We start from the raw sequence: 27,591 nt of genomic DNA, 5'->3' as shown, positions 1-27,591 counted from the left end.
ATTACCTCCATTAATTGTCACACATTGCAGTGAGGAAGAGGTTACTTTTTGGAAGTAATTTTCAACTTGGGCAGGGTTGGATAATGAGCAGCCAAGCTGCTAACTGTTTTTCACTCCGTCAATGATTGATGTTAATTTTATATCGATTTAGTACTAATTGGATGTATGAAGTAAAATAAATATCTGTGGGGGGAGAGTGAGGCAGTGAATTTAATTTTAAATTGCACTGTCAAAAAAACAAGAGAAATATAATAGCTAGAATTTTACAACATCACCCACTAACTCCTTGCGGGCGAAATTCTGGCAGGAGTGCAGGCCTTAAAATCAGGCTCAATGCAGGGGATGCCGTGCCACGTTCTTATCCACTTCTGCTAGAATTTTACCACTGGAGGGGTAGGGGCCAGTCCCAGCCCACCCTTTGGTTAATTGAGGCCCTCATGGGCCTTTTCCTCCCGCTATTGGCATTGTACCAGCGACGGGTGGTGAGGCTGTCAGGTGTATCATTCCCAGTGGCAGGCTGGAACTGAAAAGCTGCCAACAATTTCCTTGGCTGGTAGTTCTTGGAGGTGGACATAAGGCCTGAAGCCATGACCTCAGGCCGTTAACTCCCTGATAATTATAAGATCCGGTTGTGGTTTGCACCTCCCCATAAAATCCTCATCAATGGCCCAAATAGTCTCTGTCTGGGTAATTAATCTCAGGAAGGTGGAAGCTGATACTTTGATCAAGAAATGGTCCGAGACCTCAGAACAACAAAGGTGAGAGGAAAAAGATTGCAATAACTTTACAATGGAGATAAAGCTGTGGAAGATAATCAAAAATGTCTACTTCTATTATCTCCAGAGAAGAACCGCGTTTCCAGGTGCCATTCCAGTTATTGAATTCACTCATGGATATTGATGCCCTCATGTCAAAATGGAGATGTAAGTTATAATTCAAACTTGGCTTATTTAAATAAAACAAGCATTTGTTTTCATTAATTTACAATTTCTTCCTATTTTCTCCAAGACAACCATGTTTGTATGGTTCAAAGGATGATTGGAAGTAAATCAGGTACCGGTCGATCATCTGGCTATCAATATCTACGTGCTACGATGAGGTAGGATTAAAGGACAGCCATTTATTCACAGGATTTGCACTGTTCTTCAGCCAGTTGCAGTGGAAAATTGGGAAAATTTCCATGGAAATGTTTGGTGATTATTGGGGTTAATTTTAGACCTCCCCTTGAATACTGAAGTAATTTTTCCTTTGGGTTTTCCTTTTTCCAAAGCAAACAAGCTTGAGGCTTTACAAAGACCTTTGTCGCCCTTAGCTGGGCTGACACAAAAAGCTGAATATATTTACTGCAGTACTTATGTTAAAATTGTTCAAAGAATTCAAAGGTTGACCCTGGCACTACTTTGTATCTTAATATGTGAGATTTGACTTTGCCTACTGCAGCTGCACACCATATTGTTGGTCTTGTGAGCTATCCACCAATACTGTTGGATAAGTTTTCAATGTAAGTACTAGGACAGTATCAACTGTTCCATTATTCAAATAAGATGCATTTGTATTTATTTGTCTGTTTCTTCTCGTCCTAAGAGGGTGTCTATCGATCTGCATCTTCCTCTTCCACAATGCAGTACAATGCACAGTCGACCATAATCATTCTGAAGAATCATGACGGGGTGCTCTCAGATCTGAAGAGGCATCTGAAGTGCATGAGTAGCCCAATGATTTGTACTGCTAACCCCCCTTGTACACATATTACTCCAGTTGTACTGACAGGACTCATCAGCCTGGTGATCAGTGGGTAGTCCTTGCTCCATGGAGGCAGTCACTGACTCTCTGTGGAGGAATGAATTCTGTGGGAGATATGATTGCCACAGAATGATAACAGCTCCCAGGACATCATTTGAGACATGGATGATCACCACCTATCTGAATATTGAGTGAGTGGAATTCCTTCAGTTGATGAAGATTCCAGGTAGATCTGAGAATCATAGAATCCTACAGTGCAGAGGTTTGCACTGACCCTCCAAAAGAGCACCCTACTTAGGCCCACTCCCCGCCCTATCCCCACCTAACCTGCTCACCTTTGGACATTAAGAGGAAATTTTCGCAAAGCCAATCCATCTAACCTGCTCATCTTTGGACTGTGGGAGGAAACCGGAGCACCCGGAAGAAACCCAAGCAGACAAGGGGAGAAAGTGCAAACTCCACCCAGACAGTCACCCAAGGCTAGAATTAAACCTGGGTCCCTGGTGCTTGAGGCAGCAGTGCTAACCACAATGCCACTGTGCCACCCTCAGGGAATCTTGATTACCACAATGTACAGCCAGTGACTCCCTGCAGTTGTGGGAACCCATCCACTACAGTGAAACCTGACTGTCTTCTGTGCTTGACTGTCCTTGATAAACAAGGCATCAGTGACATAGGAGGGGCATTTATGGGGAGCAGCTTGTGAGATTCTGCTGTATTTTGCGAGCAGAACCAAAGATGGAACAATTCAGCGCTGTAGTAATCTTCTCTGCAGACACATGCTACTCCGGGTTAGATAGGGGGCCTCAGAGGGAGGGGTCCAGACATCCAGCATGGAGTGGAGGAGTCCCCCCACCTCCCCTCCGCCAGCACAAGTTTTGCAGAAAGAGGATCAGTTCTTTCAACATACGTGAGCCTTAGGAGGCTCAGGCTTTCATGACAAGTCTGTCCTGACATCTGGAGCAGTCTGGAGCAAGGAGCAAGACCTTCTTCCCAATGGAACAGGTGGAAATGGAACACAGGTGGCCATCAAGGAGGCTATAATTGAATGGACACCGCCCCCCCCCCCCCTCCACCTCTTCCCTCCCCCAATGTTCGCAGGCTCTCTTCAAGAGTTCTGCACTCTCATTTCCTGTAAGGAGAACAAGCAAAGAGTTCTGAGTGTGAAAAATGGATTGTGTGAAAAGGAAGGAAGGGCAACATTTGTGAAGGGCGATTATGAGACCTGGCTGTGAGAAAGACAAAGCTGAGGGTGAAGGTCAGTGTTCAGACAGGGTGCGAGGGGGTACCTGGAGAGAGAACAATAAGTGGAGCTGCGAGCTATAGTGATCTGTGAAGTTATTAAAAATGCATTTCTGGAATGTGGCGTCGCTGGTTAGGTCAGCATTTATTGCCCATCCCTAGTTGCCCTTCAGAAGGTGATGGTGAGTTGTCTTTTTGAATTGCTGCAGTCCTTGAAGTAGGAGCATCCACTGTGCTGTTAGGGAGAGAGTTCCAGGAGTTGCCCCAGCGACAGTGAAGGAACGGCGATATATTTCCAAGTCAGGGCGGTGAGTGACTTGGAGAGGAGCCTCCAGGTGGTGGGGTTCCCAGGTACCTGCTGCTCTTGTCCTTCTAGATGGTGGTGGTCATGGGTTTGGAAGTTGCTGTCTAAGGAGCCTTGGTGAGTTACTGCAGTGCCTCTTGCAGATGCAGTGTTGTGAAAGAGAGCCATAGGGAAGTCAGAATGTGTGATTTGACACCTGCAGGTATTGCGCCACATCTGGAGTGCAAATGTCAGCATTTACCTGAAGAAGGCCTGGGGCAACCTGTGGAAATGGGGCTGGAAGCCTCCAGTGACTGTGGACTCTGGAACATCACATGCAACAATGGGTGGTTGGAGCATCAATCATGGGATCTCAATTTGCAGGAGGTGGATCTTCAAGCAGCAGATGGACAGCTACAATATGTAAGGTTGGGTGGCGATGGTCTGTGCTGGGAGGCGGATTAGACAGGAAGGAAAGGAATGAAGAGGTAGGGTGGGTGTGGAGGCCTAGATGGGGTGGGAAGCTGGGATGTTAGGAGAAAGACAAAGATGCTGTACGGTCGTGGACTGGATCAGCTGGTAAGCAGCAGGAGGGTGGGACTGGACGTGATGGAGTGCAGGGAGGGGAAGTGATTTTATTTTACTTTATTTGATTTATTGTCACATGTACCAAAGTAAAGTGAAAAGTACTTCACTGCAGCCAAGGGCACGTATATAGTACGTACCCATAGTAGACAAAAAAAGAATAATCGACAGAGTACATTGGCAAATGGTACATCGGCAAACAGTGATTGGTTTCAGTGTGGAACAAATGGCCAAACAAAGCAAATACATGAACAAGAGTAGCATAGGACGTCGCGAATAGTGTTCTTGCAGTGAACAGATCAGTCCGAGGGGGAGTCGTTGAGGAGTCTCGTATCTGTGGGGAAGAAGCTGTTCCTGTGTCTGGATGTGCTGTTCTTCAGACTTCTGTATCTTCTGCCTGATGGAAGGATCTGTGGGGGGTAGTTTCTGTGCAGGAGTGAAAAGGCAAGGCTGGGGGAAGGGCTGGAGAGAGGAAGTGGGTTCAGAACGTCAATTGAGGAGTCATGGGTGATAGGAAGGGATTCTGAGAATTAAAAGGGGGCAGTAGGAGCCAGTAGGTGGGAGGGTTCAGGTTTGGCAATGGCAGAAGAAGGTGCGCTGTGATAAAAGCAAATTACTGCGGATGCTTGAATCTGAAACGAAAGGGAAAATGCTGGAAAATCTCAGCAAGTCTGGCAGCATCTGTAGGGAGAGAAAAGAGCTAATGTTTCGTGTCCGATGACTCTTTGTCAAGGCTATGAGTTGTTGGAGCGGATGTGAAAGAACAGGTGGATTCGGGGGTTGGCAGAATGAGGGGGCAAATCCACTGTCACGGGGGTGAGCTTCTCAGGAAGGTTGGGAACTTTGACATTCACCTGCACATGACAGAGGATTCTGGGGGTGGGTTGAATGATAACCGTGGGAAGGTGAGATGTTACACCTCGATGGTTAAGAGGAAGAGGTGTGAGTGCTAGGGTAGGGGTAAGGTTTTTGAGTCAACGTTGAAGTTATCAATAACCATGGCTGCACATAACTATGAGGAGTCTCGTGTTGGAGATCTTAAGATGCTGCATGGGAGTTGGATCACGGGATGGGCGGAGATGCAAGTCACTCCAACTGGACAGCTGAAGAAGAAGCGCAGCATGCATTAGTTAAAGTGGTAGGGTGTTGGGATAGGTAGGTGTGCGAAGGTCCAAGGCTCAGCGTGTGTGAGAGGCTTCTTACACATATCTCATGGGCCCTTGCACATACCTTTACCTTCCTCACATGCATGACTTAGGGAACATGGACCCCGATGAAGATAGTTGTGGGGGGGCGGGGGCATTGGCGGGGGAGGAGGCTGCACAGACTATGAATTGCAAATGAACCACATTAGACCTTATTAAAGTGTACGTGAACTCTATTTACAAAAGTGTCGAAACATTAACAATCATAATGCATCCCTGCAACCACATGTGGAATCAAAATTCCTGAATCTTGCATTCCATGCCACTTCTTACGGGTTTTCTCCTGACATCCACAGCAAGGGTGGAGGTAATTTACTGACCAGTTTGTCCTGTTGTGCTGGGTGACCTTGGTGGCCGTCCTCTGGAGACCTGAGGCCTGCAAGGCCCCGGCTTCACTTAGTTGTCCTGCTGTGGGGCAACTGTTTTGTGGTCACAGAGAATGAAGCTGAAAGAGTCACAGGCAAGGGGAATTCCACAGGGCCGGACACCTTCGGAGAGTCATGTGGAAGTCCCAGGTGTGTCCAAAAGCTGCATCTCCTCCCTTTGGGTGCCTGACTCCTTGAGGAGAAGGGGCACCTGGAAATTGATGGGGTGCCCATTCCCCTCCCATATGGCCGCAACAAAAGCTCACCCATAGACATACTGATGGAGTGCAGGCCCGTGCACATCTCCAGCAGAAATTTGGTGTTTTGTTGGACCAGATTCTCCATGGCATCAATCAAGCTCCCTGTGGCGACCCTGGAGCTCACACAGGTCGTCACCACTTTATGAGCCTCACGTGCCACTTTGTTAGAGCCTCGGATACCGCTGCATGTGGTTCCCAGGCTCATGCTGCTTCCCCCACATCTGATGGGTGACCCAACCCAGTGACTCATCATCTGACTTGTACGTTGCAGATGCTTTTTCCCCATCAATCCTCTGAGTGCCGGTGAGCTTGGCTGACCAAGCCCTTGCCTCTTCCTGCAATGGACACATGTCCATGTGGTGACCACCAAACTGAGACACCCGGCCTGAACTACATCTAGTATCCACCGAGGTGTGTGTCTGTCTGCGCTGGTGGAAGAGGCGGATGACGCCTCTACAGGTGCACGTTCTTCCTCTTGCCCAATGTCCTGAGTGGGCTGTAGGCTGGATGAACTGCTGGATAGGGCCTCCTCATGTTCCATTGCTCTCTTCCTGCTGGCACCTGTAAGTGAGAGAGAAGTGTGGGCGGCATGGTGATTAGCACTACTGCCTCACAGCATGATGGACCCGCGTTCAATTCCGGCCTCAGGTGACTGTGTGGAGTACACACATTTTCCCCATGTCTGCGTGGGTTTCCTCCGGGTCCTCCAGTTTCCTCCCACAGTCCAAACATGTGTGGATTAGGTGGATTGAACATGTTAAATTGCCATTTAGTGTCCAAAGATGTGCAGTTTAGATGGGGTTACGGGGATAGGGTAGGAGATTGGGCCTTGCTAGGGTGCTCTTTCAGAGGGTCAGGGCAGAGTCGATGGGCCAAAAGGCTTCCTTCTACACTGCAGGAATTCTATGGAATTCTAAGAGAGCAAGTGACTGACTCGAACATGGAGGAACACATGACCCTTGTATTTCCATGTGACATAAATGGATCATTATTGGATGAAGGCTGCCTGCCGATGACCCCACCACTGCAGGCTCAGTCTAGTTCCTAACCCACCACTGGGCTGCCTGCTCCTTGACATTGCTGAAGTTCTTGAGTCTGACCAGCCCCCTCCTGTCCTCCCCCTTTCTTGTTGTGTCTCAGCTTTTCCTGTGCAAAATAAAATATGCTGTTGAGATAAATTGGGTTTCAGGTCTATTTCTCATGTTTCTAATCTTACAAATAAACCACTGGGATGTGTGCCCTGCAGCTTGTCCAGAAGGGTTCTGGGGCAGCACCCTCCAGAGCCCATGCAGATATAAGGGTAAAAGCCACAGAGTTATGTCATTAGCAATGGTTGCTGGTGCCCTCAACACCTAACCTTTTCAGGGCAGCCCTCTGGTAGAGGCCCCAGGCACTGGCCATGCTGGAGACTTCGTCCCCTATTGGTTTTCCATAATGACTTGTCCTCCTCCTCCCAACCTCTGGGTACAGATCAACCCACCTGGGCTCCACAGGTGGAGAAGGATCTCCAAGGGAGCATCACTGAATCTTGATCTCCTTTAGTGTGATATTTGGATGACTTCCAAATATGGTGCCCAGGTACGATGGTAGGATGAACTGTCTCTCCTGCTGCAAAAAAATTCAAGAAATCCTCGACTGCATAATTAATGAGACCGTCATCGCGTGAAGCAGTGCAAATTCTCATTGGATTCCATGGCGGGAAACGTTCCCTGCCCCTGCCCCCACCTGGGGCCTTGGACCCAAATGGAAAATTCTGCTTTTTGTTTCCTGAGGAGGATCAGATCCCAATATGGCACTGAGGAAGGATGAATGAGGCAAAAAAAAAAGAAAAATCGCAAGGAGTATCTCAAATATTCAGCAGGTCAGGCAGTACCTTTGGAGGAAAACAGAGTTAACAGCTAAAATCTTCCATCCTCGTTCATGGCTGGGATTTTCTGGAGCTGCTGAAAGTAAATGGAGTTTTGGCTCAAACGCCAAATTTTCTGTTCTTGATTAGTCACAATGGGTCCTGTCACAGATAAGACCGGAGAATAATGCCTTTGATGAATGTAAGAAATTAAGATATATTGCATTATATGTATTTGGTGCAGTGAGGGTTTGTGTGTGCATGACCTGGTTTGCAAGGCAGTTAGGCTTTGTGGCTACAAGAGGTGCAATTAAAGCATCGTAAAAGTTTGAGCTGATGGACCTCTGTTTAAATTAAGAGGGTTCCTTGGGGTGTGGATAATTAGAGACATTGAGCTGGATTTAACCAAATCGGAACAAAATCCCATAGCGAGCATATTTAGCTGTGTGTTTCCTATTGCTCACAGCACCGAGAAGCACAATGCTATAAAATGGCATCCGGGTTAGATAGGGGGCCTCAACTGGGAAGACACGGCTGAGGTCACACATAACCTGGCTTTGTACACTGAGGAGCTCCGCTCGCCATTTTTAAATGGCGCCCGATCTCTGGAGCCCAAAAGGGACCCCCGACTGCCCCTAAGCCCCAATGCACTAGGGCCCCCCCCCAACACCCGCACAAGGCACCCCTGACCTGATCACCACTGTGTAAAAGATGCCAGCTTGGCACCATGGCAGTGCCACCCTGGCACTGTGCCTGTCAGCTGGCAGTGCCACCTGGGTACCTTAGCAGTTCCAACCTGGCACCTAGGTGGCAGTTCCAACCTGGCACTGCCATGGTGCCCGGGTGGCACTAGCATTACCAGTGCTCCACACTGCCGAAAGGGCATTCACCTTGGGATCTCCAATCCATTGGGAAATCCTCACGAGTGCCATTCTGGTTTGTGCAAACCTGTACTGAGTGGCACTCACCTGAGGTCTCTGAGGTGAAGTGGAAAGAGCCCAGCGCCTTGGTTACCTGCTTATTAAAGTGAGACTAGCTGTCTCGCTTTAATATGCAGATTTGCTAAAAGATGATGGGCAGGATTTGCATCGCAATAGCTCGCAAGATTGTGTTCGATATCCTGAGATGTTGCAAGTCGGCTAGATCCCATGTGTGGGGTCTCCGGCTTCTATCGGCCTCACTGCACCGTGGCGAGACACTTCTCGGGTGCAGCGTGGCTATTCAATCACACCCATTGTGTTTAGCTTAGTGAAATGAGACAGTTAATGCGAGGGGCCAGGGGCTGAAGCAGTCAGATGTTGAGGTTCCAGTTTACTTTTTAACAATCTTTCCAATTAAGGGGAAATTTAGCGTGGCCAATCCACCTACCCTGAACATCTTTTTGGGTTGTGAGGGTGAGACATGGGGAAAGTGTGCAAACTCCACACGGATGGTGACCCGGGGCCGGGATAGTGCCCCCCTGTACCCCCCTTGCCACCCCCAGACCACCCCTCACCAGTCCCCCCAGCCACGGCTCCCCACCCCCCCCGACTGTAGAGGCACTGGACAGTCCAGCCACCCCACGAGATTGACAGAAACTCAGAACACACGTGTCCCGTGCCATCGGGAACTCGGCCCATCGGGGGAGGGCTTCAGGGGATGTCCAGAGGCCGTCCCAATGGCGTGCGGCGTACTCCCCGATGACACCGTTTTGGAGGGGGCGGAGCATCCAAAAACAGGCGCCGCCCCCGATTTCGGAGTCAAAAGGGATTCTCCGCCCGATCGTCAATTTTGATATCACCGTCAGGCAACGAAGAATCCCGCCCATAATCTTTGCACAGACCTTGGGTGGGATTCTCTGTAGCATGACGCCAAAATCAGGAACGGCGATCCGGCAGAGAATGGCTCCTGATGCCAGAATCGGGGCAGGCGCCGGTTTGATACAGGGTCGCGATGCTCCGCCCCTTCCAAATTGGCATCATCGGGACACACGTCATGTGCAGTTGAAACTCTGTTGGTACGTGATTAGACGGCCCACCCGCGATGCCCCGTCTCCGATGGGCGGGGTTCCCGACGGCGTGGACCACGTGTGGTTCCAACAGTCAGGAGCCTGGCGTGCCACCTGCAGGGAGAGAGTCATGCGGACAGTGTCCAGCGCTGCCACACTTGGCCGAGATCAGTGCGGCTGACCGGGGGGGGCTTCTGCCAGGGCTGGAAGGGTGGTGGGGGTGGGATGTGGGGTTGGGGTGGGTGAGTACGCGGTCCAGCACGGCTGGCGCTATTTTTTTCTGTGAGACTGGTGCGTGTGTGGGGGTGAAGGTGTGCGTGGCTGCAGCTTGTCAGCCCTGCGTATGTACAGCATGGGACCTGCCGATTCTCAGACTGTTTTCCGCACGTTCCGCGGGTGTTTCACGCTGCGCTAGTGCTAGCCCCTCACCGGTACCGGAATCAGTGAGGGCTTCGCGCTGATCTTCCCATCGTGAAACACCATGGACCCTCCATTGGCGGCGGCACTTAGCCTCAGGAATGGAGGATCCAGCCCTTTGTCTTTTAACTGATATGTTTAAATATTAGTTCAGTGACTGGATATAATTGTAGAATCATAATCTTTTAAATTTGCAAAGTATGTAGCTTTACTTCTGTGTCAAAACCTAAAAGGCACTTACAAATGGTATGGACCTTTGGGAGTTGAACACCCCACAATGGTTCTTGTCAGTTGTAATGCTATACAAAAAATTTAAAATTTAAACATGGCCGGAAACATTAATTTCCTTTGATTACCATATATGCTTCATGACCTTTAAGTACTTCCAGCACTTTCTGAATAAAACTTCAATATTTGTTCTTTTTCTTAATTCTCTGTTGCAGTGACCGATATAAAGTGTTTGTTGACTTCTTCAACCTCGCAACTTTCTTGGTCCCAAGACCGTGGATTCCAAAGCTGAACTCTTCACTTCACAAGTTTCTGTACACCGCAGAGTGTGGCGATTGCTCATATTTCAGCAGTGAAGAATCTGATTAAAGCAAAAATCAACTCAATGCTTCACAATGAATATATGTTGAATGGAAAATGCACAAAGAATGAAAACATGTTTTAAAGCTGTTAATGATCCATACAAACTTTTCTTAATGCTTTATTGAGTAAAACATTTTCACTGAAAGATTTTGAGGCAGATCTTGAAATTGTGATAGTGTGAAATGGGTAATCGTAAGTCTACAGCTTGTTTTAGATGTCTTGTGATTTTTATTTCCATTAGCTATAATATAAAATCAATATCATAGAATCCCTACAGTGCAGAGGAGGCCAATCGGCCCATCGAGACTACACCAAACCTCTGAAAGAGCACCTTACCTAGCCCTACTCCCCTGCCACATCTCCACAACCCCACCTAACCTTCGGACACGAGGTTTAGAATGACCAATCCACCTAACCTGCACATCTTTGGACTGTGGGAGGAAACCGAGGCACCCACAGGAAACACACGCAGACAGTGGGAGAACATCCAAACAGTCACCCAAGGTTGTAAATGAACCCGGGTCCCAGCGCTGTGAGGCAGCAGTGCTAACCACTGTGCCACCGTGCCACCCAAGACTTTGGATTCCAAAACTGACCTCTTCAGTTCACAAGTTTCTATATACCGCAGTGTGACGATAGCTCATACTTCAGCAGAGGATATGTATCCTCTTTTCATGCAAAAGAAATTTGGATTGACACCCCGTATTCACAACTAGTTTCCTGTAACATATTGTATGAATGAGTGAGGTTACCTACATATAAATCTATTTACGTAAAATATTGTAAATAATAAAATAATCTTAATTTTTCAGTTGATGTATCCTCCTAGATTATGGTATTATAGTTCAAAAAGGAGTCTGATTTAAATGGGCAATCCTGCTTCTAATGAGCAATGGACATCCCATCTTTTGATAATGTGCAGTAATTATGAAATTCATCCATTTTTCTTTAGAAAAATGCATGTATTGTTCAGAGCATTTTTAAAGTTTTGTGATTGGGAATGAAGGGTGGCAACAATAATTTTGTTAATCAGCGCCATTTTAATGCATTGTATTTCGCTGCAAAGGCAAAATATTGTAATTTTACTCCCTTTTTGTGGGTATCTACTGTGGCCTGCAGATAAAGGAGGGGAAATCAACAAATGTGATGCCCATAAACTGCTAAACTGCTTGTATTTCTGAGGCACTGCCGTGGAATATTGGCACTTTTGAAAACAATTCTGAAATTGAAAAGACTATTTTATTGTAAATATGTTAGTTCCTTGTCACTTTAAAATACACCAAGGTTGTTATTGAGAAACATCATCGACTTCGATGAAAGCACAAATCAAGAAACAATCACATGAATTACAAAACTATAATACTGAATTTTCTGTGAAATCTAAATGAAACATCTTTGGGTTTCTCAGGTAATAAAGGTTGCGAATACTGACGAAAGATGCTGAAATCTTGGCATAAATCTTCTGATGCTGTTGCATGGTGAGGTAGTTTGCCCATTGCCAGTGCATATTGGAAAACAATGCACAAAGCACTGATGATATTTTGATGCTTCTTAATACAAGTTACTCCACCAAACAGTGGAAGGTTCAGAAATTTGAAGGCAAAACTTTCTTATGTCCAGGCTAAATATAAGCAAAGTAGGTACAGAGGAATCAGGTCGGCCAGTGCATACACCCGTGTGACTACCCATTTAAATCTCCTTCATTGACTTAAATGGAAAATCCAGTGGGTCCCTTGCTTTGATTTTCACCGCAGGCCCAATAGAAACACCTCTTCGAACTCAAGTTTAAGGCTGTTCCGCAGGAAGACCAACATCCAGGAAACACCAATTTCTTCTACACAAACGCTACTGCAACGGAATCAGCGATACCTAGGACAGAAAAAATTAGCAAGGTTGAGAAACGGCATTTCTCATTTACAATAATCATTTCATGTTGATTTCTTCTTTGTTGTTCCCTCTCTTCTCCATCTGAATGTATATAGCAGACGTCTACTGGGGTAACTTATTTAACACCCCTTTCTCCGATCAAAAGCAAAATGCTGTAGAAATGCTGTAGATAATGTATATCTGAAATAAAAACAGGAAATATTGGAAATATTCAGAAACTCAGACTCCGCATCTGTGGAATGCGAAATAGTTAATGGGCAGGATTATCTGATACTGCTGCCGGCAGGATTTTCCAGTCCCATCGATGGTAGCCCCCCCCCTCCCCCCACGGGTTCCCTGGCGACGGATGGGATGCACAATGGGAAACACTGCTGTCAAGCGGGGAAGATCCCGCCGCTGGCCAATGGAGGGCCACTGCCACAAAACACACCTGCATAAGTATCGTTCTGACAATAGTCTATCGATCTGAAACATTACCTCTCTTTGGTAAGCTACTTTGAGGATAACTAGAATTGACCCACCTTTGAAGGGGGAGATGGCTCTCAAATTCAGTGATGCTTCACTCAAAATGTTGCTCAATGCAGTAGAGGCCAGGAGGGAAGTCCTGTACTCCGACAATGGAAGGAAGTTGTCCTGGAAGGGAAAAAATCTCCAGGATGGTGCGCAAGGCTTTTAACAGAGGACTTTCCTGCAGTGCAGGAAACATGAATGACCTTATCTGCTCTGTCAGAGTAAGTGAACCCTCAACTGCTCACAATTTCCCTCCCCCCCCATCCTCTTTGCATAGGAATGGTTGAGCATAAACAGGAGAGAGGGCGAGAGAAGAGGGGAGTGGGCTGGCTGGACCACAAGAATATCACTAAGTTCGAGGAGCAGACAGTTCAGCTTGCAGGGCAGGCACTAGACTGAGCCTGTGTGGATGAAGAGGTCGGCAGAGAGCCTCCACATAGCAAGGATCCATGCATAATGTAATCACATTGAAACCTACGCTCATGCTTTCTTCCATGTTGGAGGGAACTAATGCAGTCACTCGCTCTCTCTTTCACTGGTGCCAGCTGGAGGAGAGAAGCATTTCCCAATGCACTCGGGATTGAGGACTTTGGGTGGAGAGGCCACGTCCACATACACAGCTAAGATGCTGTCTGTTGGGGGTTTTAGATAAGATTTTAAACAAAATAGTGGGGGGTGGGGGGAGGGTTCAGTTGTATGGAGAATTATAAAATCAAAGTTAAAGGAGAGGGTACATGTGCAGGTTAATGACGAGGACATTAAACTAATTAAAGGGCCGAGGGCTCAGGAAAGATTAGTAAAGTTTCCAGAACACATAATAGGAAAGAGAGTATAGAAGGTGGCAGGAATCTAACTTCAGGCAGAGCAAAAAAGGAGATAAATATGAGAAGGGAGGTGATCAATGCAGGACTGAGGGTGTTGTACCTAAATGCATGCAGTATGCAAAACAATGAGCTTGTTGCACACATTGAAATTGGCCGGTACCAGGCATCACGGAGACATGGCTGCAAGCGGGTAAGGGCTGGGATTAAATATCCAAGGATATGTGTCAAAAGGACAGACAGATGGGCAGAGGGTGCAGGGTTGCATTGTTAGTAAAGAATGAAGTAAAATCGATTGCAAGAAGCGATATAGGATTAGAAGGCACAGAATCTGTGTGGGTAGAGTTGAGGAATCGCAAAGGTAAAAAGACCCTGATGGGAAAAAAAAACATAGAACTGTACAGCACAGTACAGGCCCTTCGGACCACGATGTTGTGCCGAACTAGTCTGGAACTAAGATCAAATCAAACCTATTCCCAATTATTCTAGCGCACTCCATATGCCCATCCAATAACCGCTTGAAAGTTCCTAAAGTGTCCGACTCCACTACCATAGCTGGGAGTGGACTCCACGTCCCAACCACTCTCTGAGTAAAGAACCTACCTCTGACATCCATCCTATATCTTCCACCATGAACCTTATAGTTATGCCCCCGTGTAACAGCTACATCCACCCGAGGAAAAAGTCGCTGAACGTCCACTCTATCCCTCTCATCATCTTATACACCTCAATTAAGTCACCTCTCATCCTTCGCTCCAATGAGAAAAGCCCTACCTCCCTCAACCTTTCCTCATAAGATCTACCCTCCAATCCTGGTAAATCTCCTTTGCACCATTTCCAATGCTTCCACATCCTTCCTATAATGAGGTGACCAGAACTGCACACAATACTTCAAATGTGGTCTAACCAAGGTCTTGTACAGTTGCAGCATAACCTCACGGCTCTTAAACTCAATCCCCCTGTTAATGCTAACACATTATAGGCTTTCTTCACGGCTCTATCCACTTGGGTGGTAACTTTCAGAGATCTATGGACATGAACTCCGAGATCTCTCTCCTCCTCCACATTCTTCAGAACCCTGCCATTAACCCTATAATCCGCATTCAAATTTGTCCTACCAAAATTAATCACCTCACACTTATCAGGGTTAAACTCCATCTGCCACTTTTCAGCCCAGCTCTGCATCCTATCAATATCTCTTTGCAGCCTACAACAGCCCTCCACATTATGCACTACTCCACCAATCTTGGTGTCATCAGCAAATTTACTAACCCAACCTTCAACTCCATCATCCAAGTCATTGATAAAAATCACAAATAGCAGAGGACCCAGCGCTGATCCCTGTGGTACACCGCTGGTGACTGGGCTCCAGGATGAAAATTTACCATCTACCACCACCCTCTGCCTTCTATGTGATAGCCAGTTACTGATCCAATCGGTCAAATTTCCCTCTATGCCATGCCTCCTTACTTTCTGCATGAGCCGACCATGGGGCACCTTATCAAACGCCTTCCTAACATCCATATATACGACATCAACTGTTCTACCTTCATCTATGTACTTAGTTACCTCCTCAAAGAATACAATCAAACTTGTGAGGCAAGACTTACCCCTCACAAATCCGTGCTGACTATCCTGAATTAAGCTCTATCTTTCCAAATGATCATAAATCCTATCCCTCAGGACCCTTTCCAATAATTTACCTATGACTGAAGTGAGACTAACTGGCCTATAATTCCCAGGGTTATACCTATTCCCTTTTTTGAGCAAGGGGACAACATTCGCCTCTCTCCAGTCTTCTGGCACTATTCCTGTCGACAGTGAGGACATAAAGATCAAAGCCAAAGGCTTTGCAATCTCATCCCTCGCCTCCCAAAGAATCTTAGGATATATCCCATCAGGCCCAGGGGACTTATCTATCCTCAGGCTTCTCAAAATTTCTAACACATCTTCCTTCTGAATATCTACCTCCTCCAGCCTACCAGCCTGTATCGCACTATCCTCCTCAACAACATGGCCCCTCTCCTTTGTGAACACTGAAGAAAAGTATTCATTTAGGGCCTCTCCTATATCTTCAGACTCCATGCACACGTTCCCACTACTGTCCTTGACTGACCCTAACTTCACCTTGGTCATTCTTTTATTCCTCACATAAGTGTAAAAAGCCTTAGGGTTTTCCTTGATCCTACCCGCCAAGGCCTTCTCATGCCGCCACCTAGCTCTCCTAAGCCCTTTCTTGAGCTCCTTCCTAGCTATCTTGTATCCCTCAAGTGTCCTAACTGAGCCTTGTTTTCTCATCGTTACATAAGCCCCCTTCTTCCTCTTGAAAAGACAATCAACCTCTTTTGTAAACCATGGTTCCTTCACTCGACCATTTCCTCCTTGCCTGACAGGGACATACATATCAAGGACACGCAGTATTTGCTCCTTGAACAAGCTCCACGTCTCAATTGTGCCTATTCCTGACAGTTCCTGTTTCCATCTTATGCTCCCCAATTCTTGCCTAATCAAGGACAGGGAGTACCAGGCTATGAACCTGGCACACCAAGATGGTGTGGTGTCGCTGGTGACTGGGCTCTGGGTACTGCGTGGAAGTGAATCATTAACGGCTGGGGGGTTTGAGGTCATGGGGTTCGCGGTCGCGCGCAACCAAATGTCCATTGTAACGGTGAACCATGCGAAGGATGTCCTCATGGTTCTTCTTCTTTCACTTCTCTTCTCTTCTCCGGTCTTGGAGCTTCTGGAGTTCTGTGGAAACAAGCATAGTATCTGTTACTATCTTGGTTTAATATCTCGTATGATAGCCTGTCTGTCCTTTAGTGCCAATTACTCCCTTTATAATTGGTCACTATGTGTGACTCCCTCATTTTTTTTCTTCAAAAACCGAATTTTAGGATAAGACACACTTTCAAATAATGAACCAGTGCGGGCCGTGTCGCAGACTGTGCAATGTACCATCCAAATGTTTCAGGATGTAAATAGCATATGGTAGGCAACCTAAGCGTTACCTGAAACAAAACAAAACGTTTTGAACTAAAACTTTCCAAAATGAGGTGCGTATGGGCCGTGACGGGTAAGATTTGGATGAAGTCCCCGGGTAGGACGGCGACCAATGCAGTGTGTGCTCTACCCGAGCGTAGTTGACCAGAGGGGGGTCCCAGGCAGGGCGAGTCCCAAGCCGTTTCTCCACTGCCTGAGCAACCGACAAGAACGGGCAAGAAATGTAGTCATCGTGGGGGGCTGCCGTAGTGGTTCTTCCCTCGAACCAGAAGGGCAGTTATGATCGGGCGTGTGGTATCTGTCAACAGACGAGTTCCGCTGAACTGGCGTCTGGGATCCTAACAAGTCTCTGCAGACAAACTAGTTCCTCTAAACTAGCGAATGGCCAATAGCAAGTCTCTGTGGGCAAGTCCTCAGAGGTTTCGGCCGAAAAGGCGTGGGGCCGTGAAAAAGAAATTTCCGGCCTGACATACAACATGTAACAAACAGTACAAACAACATAAAACATGCTGCAGGTTCCATCAGAAAGGACACCGTTTCTCCCAAGCGGTTCCTTTTAAAACATCATCTGGACACCTCAGTTATCGGTTGCGAACAGGGTCGCAAAGGGGTTCTCGTTTTGGGAGTCAGGCTCAAGGTCGTCATCTTCTCCCGGATGCCAAACTCTTGAATGTATCAGGGCTGATAGGGCTGTTTGGTATGATTTCAGATCGCTCTCGTCATTCCGGACGAATCTGAGCGAGTTGTCTCTGTGCCAATAGGTGGTGTCTAGTTGTGTGGGGACGGAATCGGGGTCGTCATTGTAGGGCGGTGGTCGGTGGTGGGGTTTATTTAGGAAAGTGATCATGAAGGGATCACTCGAATCGTAGTCGGATTCGCTGGGTGTGGGTCCTGTTGCATGGGGATAGTAGGAAGGCGTGATGTGGCTATCGTCTGAGTCACAGTCGCTGTCTCTGCTGCTGCAGTCTGTGGGCGTTCCGGGGCGGAGTGTATATTTCGGGGGTGGAGTCGGGGTTGAGTCCGTGGCTGGGCTGGACGTGTTGGGGGATGGTAGGGTTACGTTGGCTGTGGGCGGGGCGTGGTGTGCTGCGTCGAGCATGACGTGGTGTGCGTGGTTCGACTGTGTTCCATATGCCTTCAGCTGGTTGATATGGAACCACGCAGTCTTTCCGTTGGGATACTTTATCTTGTAGATGGAAGGGCTTACTTTGTCCGCAATGGAGTACGGACCCGAGTACTTTGGTGACAGGAATGTGCTGGGGTTGTATACAGAGAGCATGACTTGCTGTCCTATACTGTACTCAGTCGCATGTCTTGTCGAAACAAGCCTTGCTCTGTTTCTTTCTTGTGCCCAATGTCACTGCGGCTGCTAGTTGAGCCGTTTTAATATTATCCACTAATTGCTCTACTGCTTTCTCGTGTGTGAGGGCCGTCACCTCGGGGCTGGTCAAGTCTAAACCTAATAGATATTCTGTGCCTTTCATGGGGTAGCCGGTCATGAGAGTGTGTGGGGTGTAACCTGTGGAAGTAGAAACTGTATTTCGCTAAAACATCAGTGCAAAAGGGAGGACTGAGTCCCAAGTGGTGTTGTTTTGCTGGACCATTTTTCTGAGAGTGGATTTTAGGGTCCTATTCATGCGCTCCATGATACCACTTGACTGTGGGTGGTATGCAATGGGGAATTTTGGGGTAATGCCAAATATCGTGAGGACGTTCTTCATGACACGTCCCGTAAAATGGGAACCATGGTCGGATTCAATGCTGCGGGGGAGTCCCCATCTTGTAAAGATGTGGTGGGTCAAAATCTTGGCTGTGGTCTTTGCCGTGTTTGTTCTGGATGGGAATGCTTCCACCCATTTTGGAAACGTGTCTATCACCACAAGTACATATTTATAACCATTCCTGAAAGGGGGCAATGGTCCTATAAAATCAATCTGGAGGTTAGTCCAGGGGCCATTAACGGGTCGGGTGTGGCTGAGTTGAGCCTTTTTGGCATATCTGTCCGGATTATTCTGGGCACAGATAAGACAATTCTCGATGTAGTGATTTACATCGTCCTTTAAATTCGGCCACCAACAAAGGTGCCTGAGGTGGGCTGTAGTGGTATTGATTCCCTGATGTCCATGACCGTCACGGAACAAACAAATCAGTTGATTCCTGTCCTGTTCAGGAACCACATAAGGGGTGTCTTTTAACACCACACCATCATGTGTGGTCAGAGCATTTTTAAATCTCTCGTAGGGTGCTGGATAGTTTCCTTTTAAAATCTCCCTAAGATTGCTGTCCTGCTTCTGGGCCTCCACTAGATCCTCAATATTAGTCTGCGAGACCTGAACTGCACTCACTGGTGCGCTTTCGGGGGGTGTCCAAAAATATCCATGCCTGGAACCTGCTTTAGCCAGTCCGTCGGCTTTTACATTTCCAGGGGGGGAGGAACGATGGTGACTGCGAACTTTGAATATCCCAAAAGTCCTGTTCTGTGCTCTCTCTAAAATGTGACGGAGCAATGGGGCTGAGGGGAGGGGTTTTCTGTCTGCGGAAACAAATCCTCTTGCTTTCCACAGCGGCAGGAATTCCGTAAGGCTGTTGCAGACATAGAGGCTGTCCGAGTATATGTCTGCTGGGCTGGGGAAGGAATCTGGGTGTTCCACTATGTATGCGATGGCCGCAAGTTCTGCTGCCTGCGTGCCTAAGTGTCCTGGGAGTTTTATTGCTATTTCTTCTAGGGAGCGTCCTCGACATAAATGCCGCAACCTGTTATGCGCTTCCCATCCAATATTGTGGAAGATCCATCCACATATATCCTTATGGGCTCACACGTGTCTGTGTGCTGGAGGCTCTGGGTTGAACTACCTATCTTTCTGGGGGGGGGGTTTAGCAATAAAGGGGCCTGTGTTGTGGTGTGGAGAGATAATTTCACATACATGGGGGGTTCCGGGGTACTGTAGGTTGTCGGCTAACAAAGTTTGGGTCTTTGTCCGTTTCACAGTGATGTCCCGTTCCTGCAAGAGAAGGGTCCATCTAGCTGCTCTTATTTGGCTGCCTGTACCGTCCTTGAGTCGTCCGTCCAGTAAAAGTTGGGTGGGGGTGTGTTCTGTGAGGATTGTGATGGGGTTCAGTCCGGTAATGTACGAAAAATACTGAACTGCCCAAAATACTGCGAGCAGGTGCCTCTCACAGGCTGAAAATCCCTGCTCCACAGCATCTAAAATTCTGGAGGCGTAAGCTACGGGCCTTAACTGTTCGTGCCATTCCTGGAGGAGCACGGCTGAAAGGGTGCGGTCTGTGGTTGCTACGTCTATAGCGTAAGGGGAAAGGGGGTCTGGAACATGTAGTGCGGGGGCTGCTATGAGTGATTGCTTCAACGCATCCACAGCATCCGTATGCTGCGGAAGCCATTCCCAGGGGGCTCCTTTCTTTAGGAGGTCTGAGAGGGGCGCTGCCTTGCTGACGAAACTGTCAATGTGGTTTCGGCAGTAGCCAACCAGTCCTAAAAACGACCGGAGGGCTGAAACGTTCTGGGGAAGGGGCAATTTAGCGATCGAGTCAATCCTTTTATGCTCGATCTCGCGTTTACCGTGCGTGATAATTGTTCCCAAATATATCACCTTATCTTCCAAAATCTGGGCCTTTTTGGGGTTAACTTTACAACCAATTGAGTGTAACAGTTCCAGGAGTTCGGCCAGAAGCTCGATGTGCTCTTCCTTGGTGTCTGTCTGCAGTAGTAGGTCATCTACGTACTGGACCAGACATTCGGGGCGAGAGAATTTGGCTAAACCATTTGCCAGCTGTCGGTGGAAAATGGAGGGGGAGTTGTGGAATCCTTGTGGCAGGCATGTCCATGTGTACTGCTGATTTTTAAAAGTGAAGGCAAATTTGTACTGGCACGCCTTTGCCAATGGAATGGACCAGAATCCATTACTGACATCCAAAACCGTAAAAAATCGGGAATTGAGTCCCTGCTTGAGCATGGTCTCGGGACTTGCTGCTACTGTGGGGGCTGCTGCGGGGTGATTTTGTTGAGTTCCCGGTAATCGATGGTCAGTCGCCATGATCCATCGGGCTTTCTCACTGGCCAAATCGGGGCATTATTAGTGGAGGCTACTGATCTAAGTACGCCCTGCTCTAATAAGCTATCTATTACCTTTGCGATTTCTCCCTCTGCCTCTTGGGGAAATCCAGACTGCTTTTGGGGTCTAGGGTCAGGTCGTGTGATCTGTACGGAGCCAGTCATCTGGCCACAGTCGTGTTTGTGGGTCGCGAATGCTGTCCTGTTATTTTGCAGAACTGCCCTAACCTGCTTGTCCGTGCTAAGCGTGGTCGGGTTGAACCAAAATTCGCCTACTGTGCTAATTTTGTTGGCGTATTCTCCTATGTTGAGCGTTGCGGGGGCTCTTGCAGATTTTGCCATTTTCCAGACACACTGGTTGACTGGATCAAATGAAAGATTGTGGGAATTCATGAAGTCTATTTCTAGAACGTGTTCTGCTGTGTGGGGCAGATCAACAAAAACTACGGGGTGCTTGGTGGTGATGGTACCGATTTGAATGGGTACAGGGGCTGTGATGTGTCCCTGCTGTGAGTGGCCTGTAAAGCCGCTGAGAGTGATAGTGGCTGTAGTGGGCCACGTGTCTTTTTGAAACAGGGTGGAGGAATTTGTTGTGGTGCGGGACCCTCCTGTGTCCCATAGAAATTCGATGGGCTGTCCCCGAATTTTCGCTGCAACTACCGGTCGTCCTGACCTATCCCAAAGGGTGTCGCAGACCCAACTGGGGGAGCCCGTACACCGTCAGTCCGTTCCGGTCAGGTCCACCTGATCTGAACGGGTGCTAACGCTATGAATGGGCTCTGTCTTCTTCTTACTCAGAGTGCCTGTCTGCTGGGCTCTCTGTGGCTTTCGTGGGGCATTGCACTCTCTTGCGAAGTGTCCCAACTGTCCACAGTTGTAACACTCCTGTGACTTTTGTGGGGGGCTGTTCTTTCCTTAATTTACCCATGCGGGGTTCTGGTGTGTTGTAACTGCCTGTATATCTGCGTCGGCCTGCTTTTCCTCGGGAATTTTAACTGTGGGTTTGTTTTGTACAGATAGCTCCCAGGCGCGGGACAATCTTTTCACGACTCATTTTTCATTATGAGCCTCCTCTGAGGGATCATAATTTGCACACGCTTTCTGTCCTGTTTCTGTGGCATGGGAGATGTGGGGCGTCATTCTCCGACCCCCCGCCGGGTCGGAGAATGGCCGTTGGCCGCTGGGAATCCCGCCCCCGCCGAAGTCTCCGGTACCGGAGATTGGGCAGGGGCGGGAATCGGGCCGCCCCGGTTGGCGGCACCCCCCGCTCAATTCTCCAGCCCGGATGGGCCGAAGTCCCGCCCAGAAATTGCCTGTCCCGCCGGCGTAAATCAAAGCTGGTATTTACCGGCGGGACCAGGCGGCGTGGGTGGGCTCCGGGGTCCTGGGGGGGGCGCGGGGCGATCTGACCCCAGGGGGTGCCCCCACGGTGGCCTGGCCCGCGATCGGGGCCCACCGATCCGCGGGCGGGCCTGTGCCGTGGGGGCACTCTTTCCCTTCCGCCTCCGCCACGGCCTCCACCATGGCGGAGGCGGAAGAGACTCTCCCCACTGCGCATGCGCGGGAAACTGTCGGCGGCCGCTGACGCTCCCGCGAATGCGCCGCATTTCCGCGCCAGCTGGCGGGGCAACAAACGCCAATTCCGCCAGCTGGCGGGGCGGAAATCCCTCCGGCGCCGGCCTAGCCCCTCAATGTTGGGGCTCGGCCCCCAAAGATGCGGAGCATTCCGCACCTTTGGGCCGGCGCGATGCCCGTCTGATTGGCGCCAGTCGGCGGACATCGCGCCGTTGGGGAAGGATTTCACCCAAGGGTGCGGGCCCATTTGGCCATGTTGTCTGGGGACAAATGGGCAAGGTCTACGTCTCCAAAGACTACTGCAAAGTGGATCCACAGACAGACAGCAAACGCTGTGGGGTGCTCGGCTTTCTTTTGCCTGCATTTGTTGAGGCCATCTACGGGGTCACCCCGGTTATACCCAATCGCATCCAGGATCGCGGTATGCATTTCTGCAAGGGTGCCTCCTCCTACATTCTGTGGGTCGGGAAGGGCTGCTGCGACTGAAGGGTCTAAACTTAAAACTGTGAGCTTTACATGCTCTCGCTCATCCAGGCCGTACATGGTCGCCTGCTGCTTTACTCTGGCAAAGAAATGGTGGGGGTCTGAGGTGGGGAGGAACGGTGTGATTTTCTCGCACGCGTCCCGTAATTGGGTCACTGTTAAGGGGGTGGAGTATAGAAATTCCACATCGTCCGATGTGGCTGTGCGGTTACTGGGTTCATTGGAGCCTGAACTATCTGCTGTGTGGGGGGTTGGGGCGCTTTTCTCTTTTGGGGCTTTCCCTGCGCACATGTTCCCTGAACATATCTCTGCGCTGTCTCGTTTAATTCTTCCCAATCAGGGCCGTCTTCCTCTTCTAACTTTGCTCCAAAGGTCTCCTGGAATCCTTTTTTAACTGAAAGCAGAGATTGCTGTTCTGCAATCTGCTTCCGGCACTTTGCGTGGTCTAACGAGCTTTGTCTTTGCTCTGTGGAGGCAGCATGGAGTGCTCTTAACCCTGCCTTCAGGTCACCACACTGTCTCTGCAATGCTTCTACCTGCTTCTCTGTTTCTTCACGTACCAGGACTGCCTGTTGCGTGTCCTGATAGGCCTTTTCATAATGAGACTGGAAGCTGCTTAAGTGCGCCAGACAAGACTGGTGTGCCCTTTTGGCATCCTCCACCACTCCGTCTTTTGCTGCCAACTTCCTTCTCAATTCTAAGTTCTCGCTTTCTACCTCGCTTACATCGACCTTACTCATTCGATGTATGCCTTCTACTTCTTTCCGGAGCATCCTAAAGACCTCCTCTGTGCCTCGCAGTTGTGCTAAGCAGGACACGATTGCCATCGGCTTGCGAGCTTTCCCTAAGCTCTTTTTGTGAATCTCACTCAGGTTCTCCCACCAAGTATGTCCCATACTCCCGGGGCCTGATTCCTCGTTGTCACAGAATTCACTCCAAAGGGGCCATGCTTTCCCTTTGAGGTACTTCCTGATTTCTTCCTCCCAAATGGGACATTGTCCCACTCTACTGCTGCTGGTCGCTGCGACTGCAAATTCCTCTGGGTTCATGAGGCGTTGCATTGCCTGCATTGCCATCTTTCCTATCCGAATGCTGCTCTTCAAATTTGTGACGGGGTATTAAGGCGGTGCTGTAAATACGAGTACGGCTTTCGCTACTTTCCGAAGTACAAACTCCCGACAGTTTTGTCGCAACAAAAAATCTATCAGTTTTACCTTATCACCCTGTTAGTTACGCATGCATACACACACTTCCGAATTATGAGTATTGATCAGAACTGCTTGAACACTTGTGATTTTCTGTTCCCAATTGGATCTCTAATTCAAATTCTGGGTCCCGGCGGAGTCGCCAAATAATGTTGCTAACTTTCCGGTCGGTTCAATTGCTCTGTTTTATTACCTTTGCTCTCGAGTCGCCAGGTATCTTTATGATACCGCCACGAGGTTCAAGTCCAAGTAATGATCAATAATTCACTACACCGATTAGTAAGATTCAAATCAAAGCACATTTATTATACACAGTAATCGCTACTCATGCACAAATTCTACGTCTAAGCTACTTCTACAACCAACAGGCCTATACTTAACTTCGGACTGGCCCACCAGGTCAGGGGAACAAATGGCCTTTTGTTCGGGTTCTGAGTCTGCGGGATTCGAAGTTGGTACAGATTGGTAGCTAGGAGCGCCTATCTCGTAGCGAGCGTTGAATTAAGACTTACTTCTGTCGGCGGTCACTGCACCGGTCACGGTCAATGTTGCTGGGTGACCCGGGCAGGATGAAGAGAGAGCTGAAGAGCGATTTGAACTTGGGACTTAACTCTTATAGTCCCCAGGGGCTTCCCGCCTTTCGGGGCGGACCCTGTACCTGGTCCCAAGTGATTGGACTTTGTCCCAATCGCTTGGTTCGATTTCTCCAATACTGGAGCGGTTCCCTGATCGATGGGCGGTCTTGAGGTGCTCGTTCACCTCCTTTGTGTTGGCTCCTGCTGGCGCCAGGGAGTCTGGCTTTGCTTTGTGTGTCCCAAATGTTACTTATTGTTCCCGGGGATTTCTCATCAATATGTAGATGGCTGCTACATTGTTATGCTGATGGTCACTCGTATCGATGTTGTCTGGCCTTTTGCAGAGTTAAATACACAGCAAACCTGTACCTGCTGGTTTCTGTCTATGTTGGCTGACTTTCCCATCAGCCTTTGCCGTTCACCATTTTAAATCGGGGAGCTGGCCAATTTAGGTGGCTACACCATCACCCACCCCCACCACTCCCTGCGATGAACAGCTCCTCAAACACGGTCACAAACATCGTCCACCTTTTCTCAAACTCTCCTGCTGAGCCCTTTAACTCATACTTTATCTTCTCTAATCGCAGGAAGTCGTATAGGTCACCCAACCAAGCTGCTACCCCCGGTGGCGATGCCGACCGCCACTCCAGCAAAATTTGACGCTGTGCAATCAGAGAGGCGAAGGCCATGACATCGAACTTCCTCCTCTCCATGAGCTCTGGCTTCTCTGAAACCCCAAATATCGCCACCAAAGGGTCCGGGTCCACCTCCTTCTCCATTCTCCTGGCTAAGGCCGCAAACACTCCCGCCCAGAATCTTCCCAATTTTTCACAACCCCAAAATATGTGCGCGTGATTCGCTGGCCCCCGCCCACTCCTCTCACACTCATCTGCTACGCCCTGAAAGAACCCATTCATTCTCGCCCGAGTCATATGCACCCTGTGCACCACCTTAAACTGTATTAAGCTCATCCTTGCACAAGAGGAGGTCCCGTTTACTCTTCGCAGTGCCTCACTCCATACTTCCCAATTGATCTCCATTCCCAACTCCGCTTCCCATTTCTCCTTGATCTTCACCACCCCCTCGCCTCCCTGCTCCTCCAGTCACTTATATATATCCCCAATTGTTCCCTCCCCTTCCAGATTCGGAAGCATCAGTTGCTCCAGCAGGGTGTATCCCGGCAATCTAGGGAACCCCTTCCAGACCTTTTGTGCAAAGTCCCTAACCTGCAGATACCTGAACTCACTACCTCTCGGCATCTCTACCCTCTCCGAGCTCCTCCAGACTAGCGAACCCTTCCTCCAAATACAAATCCCTCACCTTGACCAACCCCACTTCCATCCACCTCCTGTATATACTATCCATCCCCCCCGGCTCAAACACATGATTCTCGCACAGCGGTGTTAACACCGGCATCCCTTCCACCCTAAAATGCCTCCTCAGCTGATTCCATATCTTCACCGTGGATTGCACAACTGGGCTCCCTGAATACCTACTCGGAGCCATTGGCAATGCAGCCGTCACCATAGCCCTCAAACTAGATCCCTTACAAGATTCCTCCTCCATCCTAACCCACTCTACCCCTTCTTATTCCCACCACCGCCGCACCTTGTCCACATTCACCACCCAATAATAATGAAGCAAGTTCGGCAAAGCCAACCCTCCATGCTGCCTCTGTAGCAGGATGCTCCCCACCCTTCCCTGGCACCTTCCCCGCCCATACAAAGTCAGAGATGATCCTGTCCACTTTCTGAAAAAATGCCTTTGGTATAAAGATCGGGAGAGCCTGAAAGATAAACAAGAACCTTGGCAGAATATTAATTTCCACCACTTGGACACTCCCCGCAAACGTTAAGTGCAGTGTATCCCACCTCTTAAGATCCTCCCTGGCCTTCTCCACCAGCTTCGTTAAGTTCCACTTATGGAGCCCCGTCCATTCCCTCGCTCTCTGAATCCCCAAATCTGTCCCTCCCACCATTATGCCGATCCCATTAATCCGTATTTATTTCCGAATCCCCTCGAACAACCCTCAGCCCCCTTTCAACTGATATTGCCAATCCCCCACCCTCCTACCCTACTGGCTCTCACTCCACCCTCAATCCTCACCATCCCTTCCTATCAACAATGCCTTCAGTCTGCCCACTGGAACTCATGCCTATTCACATCTGTATGACCTGCCCGCTCCACCATGGTCTGTTGCACCCTCCGCTCAATACCCATTCACCAATTCCACAACCGGGCAGCATCCCTTTCCTTTCCCCTGCCATCCCTAACCTCCCCCCACCCCAGCTCTCCACGCACAGCCCACCTCTTAATTGTTTTTCTCCCTGTCCAATACTCCCCCAGGTCATCGCTGCCCAACAGACCTCCAGCCGTCCACCTGCAGCTTGAAGATCCATCTCCTGGAAGCTCCTGCAGCGAGACAATTCACATTGTTAATACTTCATCCACCCACTGCTGCATGTGGTGATGTCGGGTCCACGGTCACTGGAGGCCTCCGTCTTCTGATCTCTGCAATCTGGCTGAGGTCTTCTTCCAGGTGAATACTGGCATGTCCATGCCATGCTCGGTCCTTCTGGTGGCGCGGATAATTGGGTGGAGGACAATACTGGTGGGGCCATTTCATTAACGGGATGCAAAACAGCTTCACGCCGGCCCGTGGTGGGAATGGCGATCCGCCAAGATGGGTGCGAGCACACATTCCCGTTGTGATTTCACACTGGCGGGAAAACAATATTTCAGCTCCCACCGCATTGTCCCCTGCGCCTGCCATTACACCAGTAAAACCTTGGCCAATGTTTTCACTTGGTAACGAGAGGTCATCAGTATGAGATCGTCTCCAAGAAATCCAATATGGAAAATCCAGAAGCAACTTCTTAATGCAAAGAATGGTCAGAATGTGAAACTCACTACCAGAAGGAGTAGTTGAAAGAAAGTATTGC

At 48.9% G+C, this 27,591-nt stretch overlaps 2 protein-coding genes across 2 annotated transcripts in view; one reads left to right on the top strand and one right to left on the bottom strand.

Moving 5' to 3' along the window:
• The window catches only part of LOC140408511 (tryptophan 2,3-dioxygenase-like), an 89,308-nt gene extending 76,687 nt beyond the window's left edge, over positions 1–12,621 (top strand). Inside the window, exons 10-12 of the mRNA XM_072495797.1 lie at positions 844–923; positions 1,009–1,099; positions 10,377–12,621. Coding sequence (XP_072351898.1) covers positions 844–923; positions 1,009–1,099; positions 10,377–10,530 — 325 coding nt within the window. The 3' untranslated portion in view covers positions 10,531–12,621. The remainder of the gene's footprint in view (positions 1–843; positions 924–1,008; positions 1,100–10,376) is intronic.
• Positions 11,742–27,591, bottom strand: part of ctso (cathepsin O) — a 99,998-nt gene continuing 84,148 nt past the window's right edge. Inside the window, exon 8 of the mRNA XM_072495798.1 lies at positions 11,742–12,393. Coding sequence (XP_072351899.1) covers positions 12,359–12,393 — 35 coding nt within the window. The 3' untranslated portion in view covers positions 11,742–12,358. The remainder of the gene's footprint in view (positions 12,394–27,591) is intronic.

Source organism: Scyliorhinus torazame, chromosome 3, assembly GCF_047496885.1.
Source record: "Scyliorhinus torazame isolate Kashiwa2021f chromosome 3, sScyTor2.1, whole genome shotgun sequence".
NCBI lineage: Eukaryota > Metazoa > Chordata > Chondrichthyes > Carcharhiniformes > Scyliorhinidae > Scyliorhinus > Scyliorhinus torazame.
The sequence above is the reverse complement of the archived record's forward strand: the minus strand, read 5'-3'. Positions and strand labels throughout refer to the sequence as shown.